The sequence below is a fragment of the Malus domestica genome, chromosome 02 (assembly GCF_042453785.1).
Source record: "Malus domestica chromosome 02, GDT2T_hap1".
Classification (NCBI taxonomy): Eukaryota; Viridiplantae; Streptophyta; class Magnoliopsida; order Rosales; family Rosaceae; genus Malus; species Malus domestica.
This window is the reverse complement of record NC_091662.1, coordinates 15,149,144-15,166,717: the sequence shown is the minus strand read 5'-3', so window position 1 is coordinate 15,166,717 and position 17,574 is coordinate 15,149,144. Positions and strand designations below refer to the sequence as shown.

The 17,574-nt window shown below is 38.7% G+C and overlaps 2 protein-coding genes across 2 annotated transcripts; one reads left to right on the top strand and one right to left on the bottom strand.

Annotated features, from left to right (window-relative positions):
- The first annotated feature begins 2,045 nt into the window (after window positions 1-2,045).
- Window positions 2,046-5,193, top strand: LOC103403305 (probable inactive receptor kinase At5g67200). Its single transcript, NM_001328730.1, is given in 2 exon segments — window positions 2,046-3,517; window positions 4,247-5,193. Coding segments are annotated over 2 exon segments (1,998 nt in total). The 5' UTR covers window positions 2,046-2,082; the 3' UTR covers window positions 4,810-5,193.
- An 872-nt stretch (window positions 5,194-6,065) lies between these two features.
- On the bottom strand, window positions 6,066-15,924 carry LOC103443190 (kinesin-like protein KIN-4A). The gene is made up of 26 exons (XM_029092042.2): window positions 15,160-15,924; window positions 13,955-14,101; window positions 13,712-13,861; window positions 13,245-13,480; window positions 12,540-12,727; window positions 12,330-12,454; window positions 12,045-12,081; window positions 11,655-11,746; window positions 11,409-11,516; window positions 11,210-11,323; window positions 11,040-11,130; window positions 10,715-10,827; window positions 9,999-10,097; window positions 9,810-9,923; window positions 9,611-9,727; window positions 9,423-9,503; window positions 8,966-9,037; window positions 8,774-8,867; window positions 8,646-8,677; window positions 8,391-8,488; window positions 8,225-8,311; window positions 7,883-8,104; window positions 7,371-7,533; window positions 7,009-7,164; window positions 6,628-6,927; window positions 6,066-6,512 (listed from the first exon to the last, which is right to left on the bottom strand). The coding sequence occupies exons 1-25, from the start codon at window positions 15,274-15,276 to the stop codon at window positions 6,715-6,717; spliced, it is 3,066 nt and encodes a 1,021-aa protein (XP_028947875.1). The 5' UTR covers window positions 15,277-15,924; the 3' UTR covers window positions 6,066-6,512; window positions 6,628-6,714.
- Window positions 15,925-17,574: the final 1,650 nt, after the last annotated feature.

The window sequence follows — 17,574 nt, the reverse complement described above, 5'->3', positions numbered from 1 at the left end:
CCTAAAAATATTTAGATTCGGATAATTATTAAAAAAATCACTAAATAACACCATGAAATAATTTTGGTTGTTGGATTTTTTTTTAATGTTAGATTTGATCATATTAAATCTCATCCGTTGGATTCAATTAATTTATAAATATAAAATGTAAAAAAAAACATTTGATTTTGAACCGTTGGATCAACTAACGGTCCATTGCTCCAGCATGACTGGATCAAAGAAGAGAGTCGTTAGGCTCAATATTCTGGCTAACAAGCCCACGTGGGGGGGGGGTCCCAAGGTTGTCGAAGACTTGAAGAGTCTGGCGCGTTGATGCATGCATCGCGTGAAGCCTGAACGTCTGCGCTTTTGTTGGGCGAGTCCACTCGCACAAATGGGCCAGCTTACTAACCCAGGGTTATATTATGGGCTAAATTTGCTACAAAAATGAGTTTTTAGTTAAAATTCATATTTGGCTCAAGGGTTGGAGCAAGTTGGGGTCGGTTAAAATCTAAAATTTGAGGTTTACTTCAAGAGTTGGAGTAGGTCTTAGAAGACAAGTGCTATAGCTCAAACACATTAGAATTCTAAATCAACCAAGAATTTTTTTTTACACAATTTAATCTTTTAAAAACACTTAATACCTAGCCTCCCATCGGCCGTCGCGGCCAACCACCCCACTGCAATATTCCACTTCCTATTCTCTATGGTACCTCATCTTGCTCTTTCTCTCCCTTTATCTATTGAAACACTTACGATGCAAAATCTGAAGTCAGAAACTTATCAAAACAAGATACAACATATAATGTTTTTTGAAAATCAGCGGCACAGTTTCATTGAAAGACCAAAAGGTCGAAGAGAGAAACACATAAAAGAAAGCAGTTACGCAAAAGCGAGACCCTCCTCAAGCAAAAGATCTGCTAAAAGATCAGGAGTTTCTTCAAACCAAGAATGAAAACCATCATAAAGAAGTGACGTGCGGGGAACGGCGGTGCGCAACTTCATTTGCTTGGTGGCGGATATGGGTGATGAGACAGCTCCAATGATCCAGTCCAGCAAAGCCTTTGCACCCTCAATAATAGGGTAGCGAAGGAAGCATGAGAGGGCGATGAGTATGAGATGTCCAATTCAGTTTCATAGAAGTTTTGTAAAATGCGACTACAAATTGTTTAAAACAAAAATGCACCGGACAATAACCATAAACAACAAAAAAAGGCCACAAAAACATTAAAAATTGCGAGGACGGAAATAGTCTGACTTATTTACGACATTAAGACTCAATGGTCAAATACTGTTTTCCAGTCCACTCGAGCAATAGTCCATAATAATACGACATGTTCCGAGCATCGAGCATGGTTCGCACCTTAGGTCGCGTGCAGTGCAATCTCCACCTCTTGCCTACCAAGTTGGTAGTACCAACTTTGGTTCGTTGGATGAAAATGAAAGCTTAGCAATGAATTAGGCAATGATTAAGGTATCTAACATCTAATTATCTTAGATTAAATTTTCAAACTCTCATTTGAATTATTTATTTACTTTTTTTCACATTGCAGAGAATCAAACTGGAAATATATCTTAATCCTAACTCATTATTTTACCAACTCACACTACTTAGATTAACTTTAAAGCGGTCATCCAACGTAATGTAGCTAAAATTTGAAAATTAAACTCAATTATTACCACCAAACAAATGAAAGCGGTCATCTAACGTAATGTAGAATATCAAACAAGTCTTTTATAAAAATTAAAAATAATATTTACTTATAAGTAGAAAGAAATATTATTAAATAATTTCAACGGAAAAGTAGTTAAAATTTCACTTTTTTACGATGAAGCAATAATGTGAATCACGCGCCAAACTAGGGGCAACGCCTGACAGATAGTGGAAGCCTATAGAAGAGTTACCCACTGAGCTCAACACCAACGCCAACGCCAACAATTTTTCTTCATTCCCCACTTTCACGTGACGCCCCTCCCACCGCCTCTCACTGTCACAGACTCCCACTACTAGCCAAACGCCCAGCTGCTTCACACTTTAAGCCCAACGAACCCAACAAAACCACCTCACTTCCTCCCTCCACTATCCATGACCCACCGCCCACCATGATTCCCTTCCTCCTCCTCCTCCTCCTCATCGCCACCGCCGTCCACCCCTCCACTTCCCTTCCATTCCCACCGCCGCCTCCAAACCTCCTCCTCCCATCCTCCGACGCCGTCGCCCTCCTGTCCTTCAAATCCCAAGCCGACCTCAACAACAAGCTCCTCTACACCCTCAACGAGCGCTTCGACTACTGCCAATGGCAGGGCGTCAAGTGCTCCCAGGGCCGCGTCGTCCGCTTCGTCCTCCAGTCCTTCTCTCTCCGTGGCTCCTTCCCTCCCGACACCCTCTCCCGCCTCGACCAGCTCCGCGTCCTCAGCCTCCACAACAACTCCCTCTCCGGCCCCATCCCCGACCTCTCCCCTCTCCAGAACCTCAAGTCCCTCTTCCTCAACCGCAACTCCTTCTCCGGCTTCTTTCCCCCCTCCATCCTCGCCCTCCACCGCCTCACCGTCCTCGATCTCTCCTTCAACGACCTCTCCGGTCCCATTCCCGACAACCTCTCTGGCCTGGACCGGCTCACCTCACTCCAGCTCCAGTCCAACCGCTTCAACGGCTCCCTCCCGGGTCTGAACCAGTCCTTCCTTTTAATCTTCAACGTCTCCTTTAACAACCTGACCGGCCCGGTTCCCCCTTCCCTGTCCCGGTTCGACGCGTCGTCGTTTCAGCTCAACCCGGGGCTCTGCGGCGAGACTGTGAACCGGGCGTGCAGCTCGCACGCCCCATTCTTCGAATCTCGCAATGCCAGTTCAACCTCTCCGGCGTCGGAGCCGCTGGGGGAGAGCACTGCACAGTCTCAGGGAGTTGTTCTGTCTCCGCCTTCCCCGAAAAACCACAAGAAAACTGGCGTCATCCTCGGCGTCGCAATCGGGGTTTCGCTCCTCGTCGCCGCCGTCTTATGCCTCTTTGCGGTGGCTCGAAACCATAACAAAACCATCACTTACACAGACACAAAACCGTCGCCAATTACCTCACCAGCCAATCGCATTCACTCTAATCCAAACAATTTCAGAACCATCGAAGCACAGATCCCAGAACGGAGGGAGGTGGTGCAGTTTTCCGACAAGGTAAAGACAGTTGAACACGCAGCTCCTCCGAGAGCAATTCCAAGGAGCGGGAACTTGATTTTTTGCTACGGGGAGGCTCAGCTATACAGTCTGGAGCAGCTGATGAGAGCCTCGGCGGAGTTGCTCGGGAGGGGTAGCATTGGGACTACGTACAAGGCGGTGCTGGACAACCAGCTGATTGTGACGGTGAAGAGATTGGACGCCGGCAAGACGGCGATTACAAGCGGAGAAGCGTTTGAGGAGCATATGGACGTTGTGGGTGGGTTGCGGCATCCGTATCTGGTTCCGGTGAGGGCTTATTTTCAGGCAAAGGGAGAGCGGCTGGTGATCTATGATTACCAACCCAACGGCAGTCTATTCAATCTCATTCACGGTGAGTGCGGTCAAAAACGCTTGAAACTATTGCATGCTTATGTTTGTTAAAATGGCCGTGTCACATTTTTCAAACAAATAGGACGTCGACGGTATGGCCGTGTCATCTAAGTCGTATCGGAGAAATGGCTGGATGGGGTCTCTGGCATTGTCACGTGTGAGAATATTATGGGTATGGGTTTAGTGGTGTTGGGTTGTGCGTGACGTGACTGGGTTTCAGTTATGCTTTTCAGTCAAATTTAGGTGCGGTCACGTATGTTTTAACACCGACAATCACGGGTTGGCCCCCCTTTGTACCATGATCAATTATTTCATGGTAAAATAATTGAGACGCTTGTATGGATCTAGTTGGATATTATTTCGTCCGTCAGCTACAGAAGAGCTGTAAATTTAGACGTTTTAGTTTTAATATTATTTTAGTCTAAAATTTGCACATGCAAGAATAATGGAGCTTATCTAGAGAGCGATTTGCGAGTGATTGCGCGTAAAAAAAAAATTAATTTAATTAAGTAGGGATTTTCTTAGTAACCAAAGGGAAGTGGTTTTGGCACTCGGCTTCCGAATGAGGATTGAATAAACGAAAAGAGAATGGAGACGAAAACAGTGGAAAATGAAAGGGGAGTGATTGAGGGTGTAAGGTGCAGGGTTTATGAACATTAGATCTTGTGTTTTTAGCGAGTTGTTTATAAAAACTGTTGCTAACAATTTGCAATTATGCGTGAATAAATAGGTTCGAAATCAACTAGAGCAAGACCTCTGCATTGGACATCATGCTTGAAGATAGCTGAAGATGTAGCTCAAGGCCTTGCTTACATTCACCAATCGTCGTCCCTCATCCATGGCAATCTCAAGTCCTCCAATGTTCTCCTCGGAGGCGACTTCGAGGCCTGTCTCACGGACTACGGCCTTGCCTTCTTTGCGGACACTTCTGCAAATGAAGATCCTGATTCTGCAGGCTATAAAGCCCCCGAGATTCGCAAGTCCAGTAGGCGAGCCACGTCCAAATCCGATGTCTATGCCTTCGGCATCTTATTGCTTGAGCTCTTGACGGGTAAACATCCGTCCCAACATCCGCTTCTCGTGCCCACGGACGTGCCTGATTGGGTCAGAGTAATGAGGGATGACGATGTTGGGGATGACAATCAACTGGGAATGCTCACCGAGGTCGCTTGTATTTGTAGTTTGACGTCTCCGGAACAGAGGCCGGCAATGTGGCAAGTGTTGAAGATGATACAGGAGATTAAAGAGAGTGTGATGACTGACGATAACGCAGACGTCGGATTTTCCAAGTAGTAGAGTCTGGAGACTACAATTTTGGGTTCAAATAAGTAAATCAAGGGAGGAGGTTGAAACAATTCTAATCAAGGGGATGAGGTTGCAGAACGGATTTATAGGGCAAAGCTTGAGGAATTCTTGTAATTGCATTCACACGAGCGCAATCTGGTAATGGAAGATATATAATGATGATTTTAAGCATTCTTTCTTTCTTGTTTTGCCAGAGTTTTTGGTACAATGATGGCAAGGTGGTGATAAGTTTGGAATATTGTCACCTTGACAACCCGTTGCATGTGAATTTCTTTCGGAATTGTGTGGTTTTTGGTGCAAGCATGGATGATGTACCCATATTTTTTTTATTTTGATAATCATAAAAAAAAGTAAGAATATGTGAATTGATTATATCACGTAGCGATATTGCACTACCCCATAATAATTTCACACAAATGATGATCAATCATGAAAACGTAACAATAAACAAGTTTGATTAACCAGCTTGGATGCTGACAACTTGCCAACTTCCAGCAAATAAAACAAAAGAAAGACAAATTGCCAACTGCTTTTTTTTCATATTTGAAAGATACTTAAATTTTTACCCTAAATTCATTCCATTTGGACAATTTTCCACGATTATTGGGTTTAACAGGGTTGGATTGCCATATCTAGGAAAAACTCACATGCAAATGAGACGGTAAGGTGGCAATATTTCATACCAATCACATGATGCCATGTGAGCAAGTTAAAATACACGGCGACACATGATAAGTTTAAGATATTATTACTTTGATATTCTGGTTGCACTTAAGTATTTTTCGAAAATTGTGTGGATTTGGTGCAGACATAAGGATGTTTTATTACCACATATTTCAATTCCAATCTCTGATTGAAGAACTTGATATGATCATCGTAAAAGCAAGGACCAACTGAACACGTGAATTGGTTATACTACACAGTGACGTTGAAACTGTAGTGAAAAATGTAAAATGACTAAAACCTATACCCTAACAATTTGTCGATCAAATGACGGAAAATGATTATCGCACTATTTGTTTTTGTTTGTTGATTACTTTATTCGATCTACAGGTCAGAAATAAGTATGAAGTGTGTATGTGAACAAAGATAGTGTGTTGAAATCAATTCTTTAAGCAAGTGACCCTCTACCACTATGATGGAAAAAAGTGTTGCTCAGACCCTTGCATCACAGCGTGGGTTTGAACCCTTCTAGCTCTTTAATTTAATATTTAATTTAACAAATCTATCGTTTGACAAAAAAATAAAAAATCAATTCCCTAAAATGAACAAAGTAGGTACAAACTCGTTAAACACTCCAACGAGAAATATGACATGTCAAAGCCAAAATTCTCCCAAACTAAGGTTGTACGATTACAAAAACTCACCGGAGTTCGGGGGAGGTGATATATACACGCAAAACACGGCAGCAGAAATTCAACTATTTTCTACTCTTCTCTGTGTAACTAAAGAAACGATGTAACAATGTACGAAGTACAAATCAGCATCAGACGTTAGCATCGTAAAACCACCTATTTATTGCACGAACGTATCTTCTTTCACCACATAAACAGCAGTCCAATTTTCGCCGTCTTATGCAAGTTTCCTGAGACTGCTGGCATGACAAAGTTGTTTGTGATGCAACCATGTTTCGGCCAAAAGACTGCCAAACCTGCGATTCTCGTCCTGCCAATTTACAACACATCTGCATCCTGCACGCAGGCAACAAAAACATAAGTGTATATTTTGATGCATGAATATATCACGCTTCTCTTTTATATCGAAGCTGGCGGTTGCCTGTATTGGAAACAACAGGAGAATGATTACCTGCAGTTACAGTTGTTTTCACCAAGCCATATTTTGAATCGTATATGGCAGTCAAGATGTGTATACAACATAAAACGAAGCTGATATTCACATCATATCTATCTGAGTCTGTGGGCGAGGCCTCGGCCTAATTATTGTCTCATCGCTATGCTTGATCCATTCTGAGAGTCTCCAAGGCTTCTGCCACTTCCATTTAAACTGTAGTAGCCACTGATGATGACTTCTCTTCCACCTCCAAAGCTTACCGCCATGCCCCACCGTTGCTAGTTTCTTCATAGAAAATTGTCCCATTGGTACCATCTGCACCCAGAATGATGACTATTTTCTTAGTCAAGGAGGAGAATTACGACACTGAAAACAGCATAAAAGAAAAATAATTACCTTTCGTGTCTCGTCCAGAAATGCCGCTGAATCCTGAACCAACCCTTTAACTATTCCAGTTGTGAACTTGAGCTGCTTGGGTGCTGGGAGTGACTTTGGAGACAAAGGACCACTAATATCATCCACTAAGTGCTTTAATGGAGTGCGTGAATTCGCCTGTTGATTCCCATTTAAGTAGATAGTGAGAATAATGAAGAATAATATGGATTTTATAAAAAATAAAAATCCCATTTAAATCTTGGCAGATCTGCATGTTGGTTTATATAAACTACAGTTTCGTAATTGATTATCCAATCGAAGGATAAGAACAAGTAAAAATAAGAAATTTTGACAGCCGCGAGAGGTTTAGCTGGCGGTCTCACCGAAGCTGGTGTACTCAACGCAACAGCAACAGCTTCTTCCGTCACTTTTTGTTCCTTCACCAGCTCCATTCTCTGAACCTCACTTTTACGAAGTAGAGTGACAAGCTCATTCAGCTGGTCTTGCATGTCCTTAATTTCCATGTTCTTCTCCCACAACTGGCACCTGTTGACACAGATACAAATATTAAAATTTCTTTTAATTACAATTCCTGAACATTCTTCATTATTTTTCTTTCACGTTGCAAAGAGGTAATATTTGCTCCGACAAAATTACACTCAATGAAAAAGAACTGACACTATCAATCAGAGTCATTAATCAAAACCGTGGAACTTAAAAAAGAAGACACAAGTAAAAGGTTTTGCCAATTATTTTTCACCCATCACCAGAGCATAAGTTAAAGGGAAAGTAAATTTCATGAAATGCAAATCCCTAATTTCAACAAAGTAATCCTCACCAATGCAAGATAGCTTCAACAGTTAATTCATCAGATTCAATGTAATTGTATAATCACCTTGCTTCTGCAGCACCATTAAACATATGTTGAAGCAAGTTCTTAGCGTCGCCCATTGTACGCAACTGATTCCAACGTCCACGACCGCTTAAGCTCTGCTCCCTTTCTTCTGCCTCTGATAGCTGTGAAGCCATCACCACGAGAGCATTTGAAGACATGCTCAGCATGTTCTCAAGTGAAGCTATTCTTGCCATTCTTGCACCCGGTGACATGGACAGCACTCTGATTGGTTGGGAAAATTAATGTCAAATGGAGATTGCATAATACTTAAAAAGAAGACTATTGTATTGCATATCAATAATGCATATGTGTTTGCATACATGAAAGTTTTAGTAGACATACCTGGAATGTCCGCTCTTTCCTCTTTGAGTACCAGAAAGCTGATCTGCTTGCTTGAATAAGGCCAACTCTTTTTCCAGTGCGGCTCGTCTAAAATATAACTTTCATTAATCCTAGTACAAGGCTATAAGCAAATTCCTTGCAAAATAAAAGTAAAAAAAATACATACAATTTCTTTTGCTTCTCATATTCCAAACGAACTTCACACACATGCACTATGACTTCCAGCTCATGATCAAGCCACCGTTGTAAAGATCTTTCATTGCCCTGGAGATGCAATTCGTTTTGAAATGGTTTCGATGTAAACTTATAGCAGAGATGATATTAAGGTCATTAATTTCAAGCGTAACGGTCTACTCGAGTAATACAATCCAACCAGCCATCCTAAATATTGAACCATTATAAGTGAAGTGAAGATCTTTACCTGGCTAGCTGGTGTATGTCCATTGGGGTTAACTGAAGATGAAAACACTAGATTAGGAAATGAGGTTATCTGAGTTATTGGGGTCAACTGATAGCTACATTCAAACAAAAATAAAAAATAAAACTTACCTGAGTTGTCACGTACAGAAGATTTGCGAGTTTCCAACAATTCCTTAAGCCGCTTGGTAGAAGTTGCTGCCTCTTCTGTCTTTCTTTGAAGAACCTGCAAGAATGTTAAAAATGATAGGCTGCATTCGATATGGGTTTATTATCAAAGTGAAAGAGTTCAATTGCCAGTATGTGTCAAATACAAATATATACCATTTTCTGGCGCTGATTCAGAGCTTCAAGTTTATGCCGTTCATACTCATTTTTCCTTCCCTCCTTCTTTAGCTGCTTGAGATAAAATCACAATTAAACAACCAACACTAAATAGTAATAATAATTATATAGTAGAAAGAATGACAAAATAAGCAATTACATGCACAGCTGAAATAAAATGGGATTTACAAAGATACCCCAAATGATTACGAGGACTACATACAGCACGCAATTCCCAAAGTTTGAGAGCACTTTGAAACATTTTAAAAAGGTGTAATAAGAATACAAAATGATAGGTGAAGTCCATTGGAGACCAAACCGTCCAAGACACAACAGATTTATAAAGTTTCGGATTATTGATAACTCTTCATATTCTTTTTCAGGAATCGACCACACTTAAATTTCGAGGCGCATTAGAGATGGACCAGATTGCATATTTTAATGGGAGGTAAAGCACCTGTAGCAATTCCTTCTCACGAGAGGCCTTCCATTGTCGAAATTGTTCTGCCTCTTGCTTTATTTTATGCTGCAACTGAACCTGCATATGATGAACAACTGGTTAACAAAGATCAAAAATGCATAAGATATTATACAATTCATAGTTCTGCTTATAGAACTCCCTGATGTAAAAAAAATAGAACCAACCTTCTGAGATTTGATATATTGAATTTCAGCTTGCAGCCGCTTTGCTGCTTCATCACTTTTTTGTTTCTCCTTTAAAAGTTGGACCTGGTTTTCTTGTTTTTTCTTCAGATCTAATATCTGTAGTTCACAATGAATACAATCACTTATCAACACAAATACAGGTGAACTGAACGACGTTTTAAATATTTCACAGCATCACCTGTGTTTCGAGAGATTTTAATTTTTGTGCATGCACATCTTGCATTTTTTTCCCTTGTCCGTCCAAGTTAGAAGCAAGGCTCTCAACTTCAGCCAATAAGCCGTCCCTCTCTTTCTGTAATTATTTCAACCATCAGATAGAGAATAAGGCCATTTCAAAAAATCAAAATTCACATATGTTTCATTTGACCTGCGCAATTCTTTTCTCTTCCTCAATTTCCATGATTTTCTGTCCAAAGTGCTGCTTCAGAACTGCAATGTCAATCCCTCCAAAAAGTCTCATCTCAGACTGCAAAAAGGTGGAAGCTATGATTATGGGGCAGTGACTAGTAGTAAAGTTACCGTTCAATAAAAAATCAATCATTGTCAGCAGATGAAACATGCCAGAAACATTAATGAAGGTTGATTGGAACACTGACTGCCAGCTCCACTATAAGAACAATGCCATACAAAAAAAATATAACACATTGAAGAATGCAACCCAAGAGTTCCTCTTTTCCTTTTTGATAAGAATTCCTGAGCAATATATTCGTGGTTCTTTTTCTGATATACAGAATATTAGAAAGATTACAATCACAGAAAAGTAGGATTATCTTCAGATTGTAGATCATCAAACAAATAGGAACATAAAAATGCTGTAACGATTAATGAAAATACCATAAACAAAAATTTATCCGATCATATACCAAATATAGAATATGTTCAATCATCCGAGCAGTTATGAATGGTATGAATGGTTGAGATGCATTGAGATGTACTTGACCATTGTCTATTTCAACTCTCCAAGTGTGATAAACATATAAAGATAACATAGATATGCGTATATATTCTTCGGATTATGAGTACTTTTATTCAAGTTAAATCCCACGGCTAGTTTACATATGAAACTATAAATGAAAGTAAAACCTCTTTTTGCTCCAAGCGCTTGTTTAACTCATTTAATTCTGTGTCCATTGTATTTTGCAAAAGTTGATGCTCCAACTCTTTTTTTACTTCATCGATTTCCTTACAATCTTCACCTGGAAATTTTGGAATTATGCCCAAAATGTCAAGGACCAAACTTGCGAGTCAAAACAAGAGTTGTGCACCAGAATAAGCATTTCATAAATTCAGCCCAACCAAAGTGACCAGTTAGCATCATTACTCTAAATTCTTACTGAAGAGAAAGCGAAAAAAACTATATCATTTTTTCTAAAAAGGTCAAAAAACATGAAACAAATGAATGGTTCACCTGACGTAATTTCCCCAATTTGATAATCAGATGAACCCATACTCTGGAAGCCCCTCTTAAGTCCATCAACTTTTGTGAAACAAACATGGTCCTGAGAAATGGAAAACTATCAAAATGAAGATCACCAGCAATTAAATTGTAAACTCTTATTAAAAGATTCATTGACATACTTGGCTCTCTGTTTCACCCTGCTGCACAACAGCACATATGCTGCGATATCCATTAAGTTCTCTACAAAGATTGTCATTGGTAACCTCAAGCCAGGCAATCCTTTCCTTAAGAACCTATGCAACCAATTTCAATGTGCGTCCATAAGAAAATGCATAGACAACTAATTTAAATCAATGACGTCTATTTTAAGCAAAATACCAGCACTTCATCTGATGGAGCTCCACCCCGAGCACATAGCTCTGCCTGTAATAATTTTAGCTGCTCTTGCATCTTTTGCATCTCATTGGATATGACATCTCTATTAACCTGTACCCCAAAACGAAAACATTTCAAGTTGGTCTTAATTCATGGAATATGAAACCAGATATCAACGGTACTCATTAATTAAAACATTTCGTAAAGGGAATTATGGAAAACCATAAGAGAGTCATCTGACAAACTTACAATAGGTTTGTTCTGAATATTGCGAGCACGATTTGCATATTTCAGAGTGTTAAGACTTTCTTCAGCATTGATATCAGCAGGACTGATACAAGCTGCAAAGAACAGAAAATTACCAAAAGTAAGAAGCATTAAAGGCAACTTCAATCAAAGAGGAATCCAATTCCAGACTAAGAAAATCTTGTTCCAAAGTAAATAACTGGAAAAATCTAATGTCTTCAAACAAACAAACAAAAAAATCCTAATTGGACATTTGGAACAGCAGGGAATAATGGAGGATAAAAGTAGTCAGTTCAATGAAATAGTTGAGCGAGGGAAGTATGAATAAATGTCACTTAAGTATAATGGCATTCAACCAAAGCACGAATCATCGTGACAAGCTCGTAATGTTACCTATCATAACTGTTTTGCTGTTTCCACCAAGTGAATCCTGCCAAAATGCACAAGTGAACCATATCAGACGGCAACACATAAATCAAGTAAAAACAGAAACATCATCCTCTAATGAAATTATAAATCTATGATTTGAACATTGAAACATTGAAAAGTGTGGAAATGCACATGTTTGATAACATTAAAACATTTCATACTGGCATCAGCATCTACATTTTAATAGTAATGTTACCATTGTACATGATATCCCAGACAGAGCAGGCAGATTATTCATGTTTATCTAACCTGCAAGAGTCGAGTGAGTTTACTGTCTCGGTAAGGAACATGCACCCCCTCTTTCCGCTTTTTCTCATCCCCCAAGGCACTGATGACATTACCAAGTGCAAGAAGTCCCTTGTTAATATGTATACCTATTCATAAGTTAATGTTTACAAGTCTCAGTAGTTGAATATTGAAAGGTACAGTACGATTGCATTCATAAACAGTTTTACTGACCTTCTTTCAGACGGAGTCCACCAGAACCTGTCCTCTTTGCTCGCTCTGATCCAGCAAGATCTACCAAATGGAGCTTTGCACATAAATACTCTTCACCCATATCCTCATCTGGAGTGTCATTCCCAGGAAAAGCTGAACGGATTTTTCGCATCTGTTCTAATGTTATTGTAAAGATGGCATGCGATCGACTAGTAGCACCATACAAATGGGAACAATATACCATTAAATTATGAGCAATCACTTAAACTGTAGGTGTAACAAGATTTTCGAGCACTTGGATTAATTACTACACTACACATTTTTGCAAATGAAACATTTAGCTAGAAAAAAATCAAGCAATAATCAATATGCTAGATATATACATTCAACAGGACTATTCTGTCATGCAATAATCAATATGCTACATATATATATTCCCAGGCTGATATCTAGAAAGGAAGTTCTCATTTTCTTGTACAAATCTTGATCTTTCACAGTACTAAAAGTCTTCAAGGTGCTACTAAAAGTTCAAAAGCGATACTGCATTCTATATGAAATTGTTAAAATAAATTTTCAATAAAATCAGTACTTCGCAACGTCAATTTAGGAAATATGGATGCCAGAATCCTCAAAAATAAATATACATGAAAAAGCTAACCATTTCAGTAATAAAAAGTAAATCTGAATCGCAGAGTGGAGTGGAGAAATTTGAAATTCAAGGTTTACCTAGATTGGCTGTTCATATTTGTACTCCCCGTTGCTCTGTTTAATGATCCTTGATCCAGGCAAGTGGCCATTTCTTGTAATGAACTAACAGCAACTTCAGTTAATCCTGCTAAGGTTATGGCTCCATTTGATGTTTCACGAATTTGTATGGGATGCCTTCCAGGAGCATTAACTTTTGCAGCATGTCCAATTGTAGATACAGAATCCAACAAGTCCCTCACTTCTTCCTTCAGAATCTGCAAATTTAAACCCTATATTAATCCTCGTAGTATGGAAATAAAAAATTGGCAAGAGATTGATCTATGAAAACAACATAGATAGCTTGCCATTATAGAAAAACTTGCCAATACTCTCACTGTTTTGAGTTTCATAGGACTACCCTCCAGACAACGAAAAGTTTCTGGAAGCACATGACTGAGGGCCTTTTCTATGACAAAGTAGGAATATGAACAACACAAGGAATATACCTCTATATAGGAAACTTGCACTTGGAATTCGGTTTGATGCTTCAATATTTCAATCTTGTTGAACAATGTAGTCATAACTTGAGGGATCAACCCTGTCTGGCAACCATCTCCAGAGCCAGTTCCCATGGTATACGTCTTTCCGGATCCTGTCTGCAGCATATGTATAATTCAGCTGTTAAAATAACAGCAGACCATGTGCAAGATCTTATTCAACCGCAAGGCCCATTTTTCACAGGATATTACCTGACCGTAAGCAAGTACCGTAGCATTGTATCCTTGGAATAAACCATGAATAAGTGGAGAAATGCAGTCTTCAAACATGGCAGATGATGGAGCTCCACTGCTCCCATAGACATGATCAAATGTAAAAGAATGTGGGCCAATTTTTATCTGCACCATGGTCAACAAAGATCATACTTTCAGCAACTACGACAGCAAGCTAAAAGTTGCAAACACAAAATAGTACCATAATATCAAAAAGCCACTAAATTCACACAACTGTGCCAAATGGTTTCTGTTTTCCTTACCATGAGCATAACTTTCGCTGGGCTTTAGCAAAATGAGATACAGGGAACATTTTAAATCATGCCCGTACCCCCCTAACCACTCTATAGTCTATAGACTATATTATCATGGTGATATTTCTTGAGTTTTATCTGTTGTGGGAACCTACGTGTTAAAGTAGGTCTCATGGTAAGTGGGTACGCATAGAATCTCGGGCCAACCCAACCTGGCAAAAAAAGGACTTTGTCTGGTTTAAAGCTGGTTTACAATTGTCCTTTGTGTCAATTGTATGAAGGCAATTTGATAGTACTTTGTTCTAATGGTATGAAGGCAATGAGATATGTATGTGTGTGTGTAAGAAAGAGAGAGGGAGGGGGAGAGAGAGAGAGGAATGGGTTTGATTTTGCGTTGGTAATAATTCATGTCTGCTTGTTGAACCCTAATCAGAAGGTCATTAAATCAGCATTGCAAAGAAGGAAACTGTTCAACTTCTATTGTTTTGCCTAACCGGAAACATAGGGAACGACGGCTCAATTAACAGACTAGACTATGATATAGCACTGGAAAAATGAGAATCTAGCACTCACTGTTTAAGATTCATATGACTCACTACTGCAATAAATTTCATATAGTGAAAAACCAAAATAATTAGTTCCAATGAACCAACCAGTAATTTCACAGAACCCTAAAGACAAGTACAAGCAATGCTCATAGCAGATGAAGGGGAATCAACCCCAAAACTCCAAAACTCCATTGATTAAACCGCGACGCAATCTCGAAACACCAGTAATTGATTTGATAATGCTCAAAAAAACAAACTAAACTAAACCTCACATTAATCTTTAACTTAACAAACAAAACCCACCTATCCAAATTTAGCAACACCAAAAATTCCAATCTCAAAAAACAACCCAGTTCCTCACTGTAAACAAAACTCAGAGTACCTGAGGCTTTCCGGGTGTAACAGCAACACACTCCTTGCAACCTTGAAGGCGTTCATCGCCGATAAGTGGTCTAATGTGCAGAGCCACCTTTACACTGCAATTCTCTGATGCTTCCATTGAATAAAATTGAAAGGGAGAAAAAAAAGAAAGAAAAAAAAAAGATGCAAATAGATATGGGTTACTGAAGAAAGTGGTAATATTGTTAGAAACTTGATCTCATTATCTGATTAGTTGGAGTTAGGATGAAGAAAATGATACAACAACAATTGGGTTTTCAACAAACAGATACATATAGAGAGAGAGAGAGAGAGAGAGAGAGAGAGAGAGGGAGGTGGTAGGTGGACAATGGGGAGTTTGGGGGGAGGGCGGGAGCGGTTTGAAAAGAACTGCAGAGGGACTTTTGGTATCAAACCAAACCAGTGGGTCCTTTCTTCTTCAATGGCGGTGTTGGTGAAGTTGAAGACTTTTGTTGCTGCTTTAAGTTCCCAAATTGCCCTCCAGCGCCGCCGGCTCCTCCTCCTCCTCCTAGTACGAGTGACCACTGTCTCAGTGAGCTGTCAGCTGTGTTCCCACTTGGATACATAAATATAAAACAAAGGTGGGCAAACCGTACACTTGTTATGGAGGTAATTTTCCCAACTGTCGACACTTCGGAGTATATTTAGTTTATTGGAAAACAACAAAAAAAATAAAAAATACAACTATAAAGGCCTCGAAGAAAGAAAAGAAATGTGGCTCCTCTCTCTTTCCAATGTGTTCTGACTCAGAAATTCAACAGTTCATAGTGTTTAATAACGGTATTAATATTAATTTTCATTTTTCTTCTTGTTCCAGTGGTTTTTTTATACTTATTTTATCTTTATTTACATTTTAATAATTATTTTTAATTTTGTATTGAATAAATAATAATAATAATTAAAATATCGTAGTCTAGTGTTATTCTTTTTTTATTGATAAGTAAGAAATCATAAGTTCAATTATCGTCAAAAATGAATTTGAATCACGTTATTATTAGTTTATTGTGAAGTTTGGTTCACTTCCACCCCCGTAGTGTAGTATTATTTTTTGTTAAAAAAAAAAAGAGCTTGTGGATAAAGAAGAAATGGATACACATAAATGATTTTTTCTATTTTAAAGGGTTTGTAACTCAAGTGTGACTCATACAATTAACGAAATTTATTATTATTAAAAGAATAGTGAGTGTTCAAAACTACTAATTAACGGAAGGAAATGAATAGTTTGGAACTGAGACGCATAAAATGTATATATAACAAGGTGTAATATGAAAAACACTACTCCATCAGATTCTGCACTTGCAGTATGGTTAATTTTACTTGCAAAAGTGGATAATCACCTTCTAGGAGGTTTAATACTGCATTGTCGGGCCCTTATGCATCAAAGTTAGTCTTGTGAAATTCATCGTATTTATCATCAAAATAATTTTGTTGTTGATGATTTGACTTTGACCTAGTTTGGGAGTGAGGTGCTTAAAAAAAAAGCACCCATGAAAAAAAGCTGTGAGGGTTTTAGGTGTTTGGTAAACTGGAAAAAAATGGCTTATTTTGGAAGCTGCTGTGAGAATAAGCTGAAATCAAAGGAAAAAGCTGAAGCTGCTATTTGCAGCTTTGGAAAACTGGTTTTTTTTCAAAGCACACGGAGCTACAGTGCTTCTTTAATGAAAATACCCACTATTAGACTGCTTTTTTTTCCAAAAGCACTTTTACAAAAAAGTTTACCAAACACTCTGCTGATTTATTTCACAGCCGCTTATTCTCACAGCACAGCCGCTTATTCTCACAGCAGTTTTTTTTCAAAGCACAGCAATACCAAACCAGCCCTTTGTCATGTAGTTTGGATCTAGTCTTTTTTTAGCAAGCTCCTCATTTTTATCATTAGTTGTTAATTGCAGATATAACTGAAGTCTTGTGATATTCTTATGTAATCCTTCTTTTTCTTATGGGCGTATGCCCCCTTCGGATCCAAAAGAAAAAACTATTCCATCTAATCCTTTTTTCTAGAACTCACATTCCACGTTTTAAATGATCGATATATCTATCTAGTACTTGCAAAACATAGAAAATGAGAAATACAAAAAAAAAAAAATATATATATATATATATATTATTATTATCACCACGTATCCGGCAAATATAAACAAATACACCTCTAATCACATGCTTTTTTTTTTCTTCTTCTTAACGCTCTAACTTATGTTTAGAGAACTACAAAACTCATGCTCGAACTCTTTTTCATTTTTTAACCAAAAGAAAAACAAATGTCTTTTATTTTTATACTAAAATGTCTCAATCATATGATGACACTGCCATAAGAATCCCTTATTCGTAAAAAATTTATGATGTTCCATGATGCCGTATATTTTAGAGTTTTAATCGTACATTTTTATTTTTTTGAACA

Bases quoted from the DNA above. Each gene is read 5' to 3' on its own strand.
- LOC103443190 (XM_029092042.2), bottom strand. From the start codon at position 15,276: ATGGAAGCATCAGAGAATTGCAGTGTAAAGGTGGCTCTGCACATTAGA. The intron at 9,728-9,809 runs GTGATGCTGTGA...TGTGAACTACAG, and splicing joins TAAAATCTCTCGAAACACAG to ATATTAGATCTGAAGAAAAA. The intron at 8,489-8,645 runs GTAAAGATCTTC...TTGCATCTCCAG, and splicing joins GACATACACCAGCTAGCCAG to GGCAATGAAAGATCTTTACA.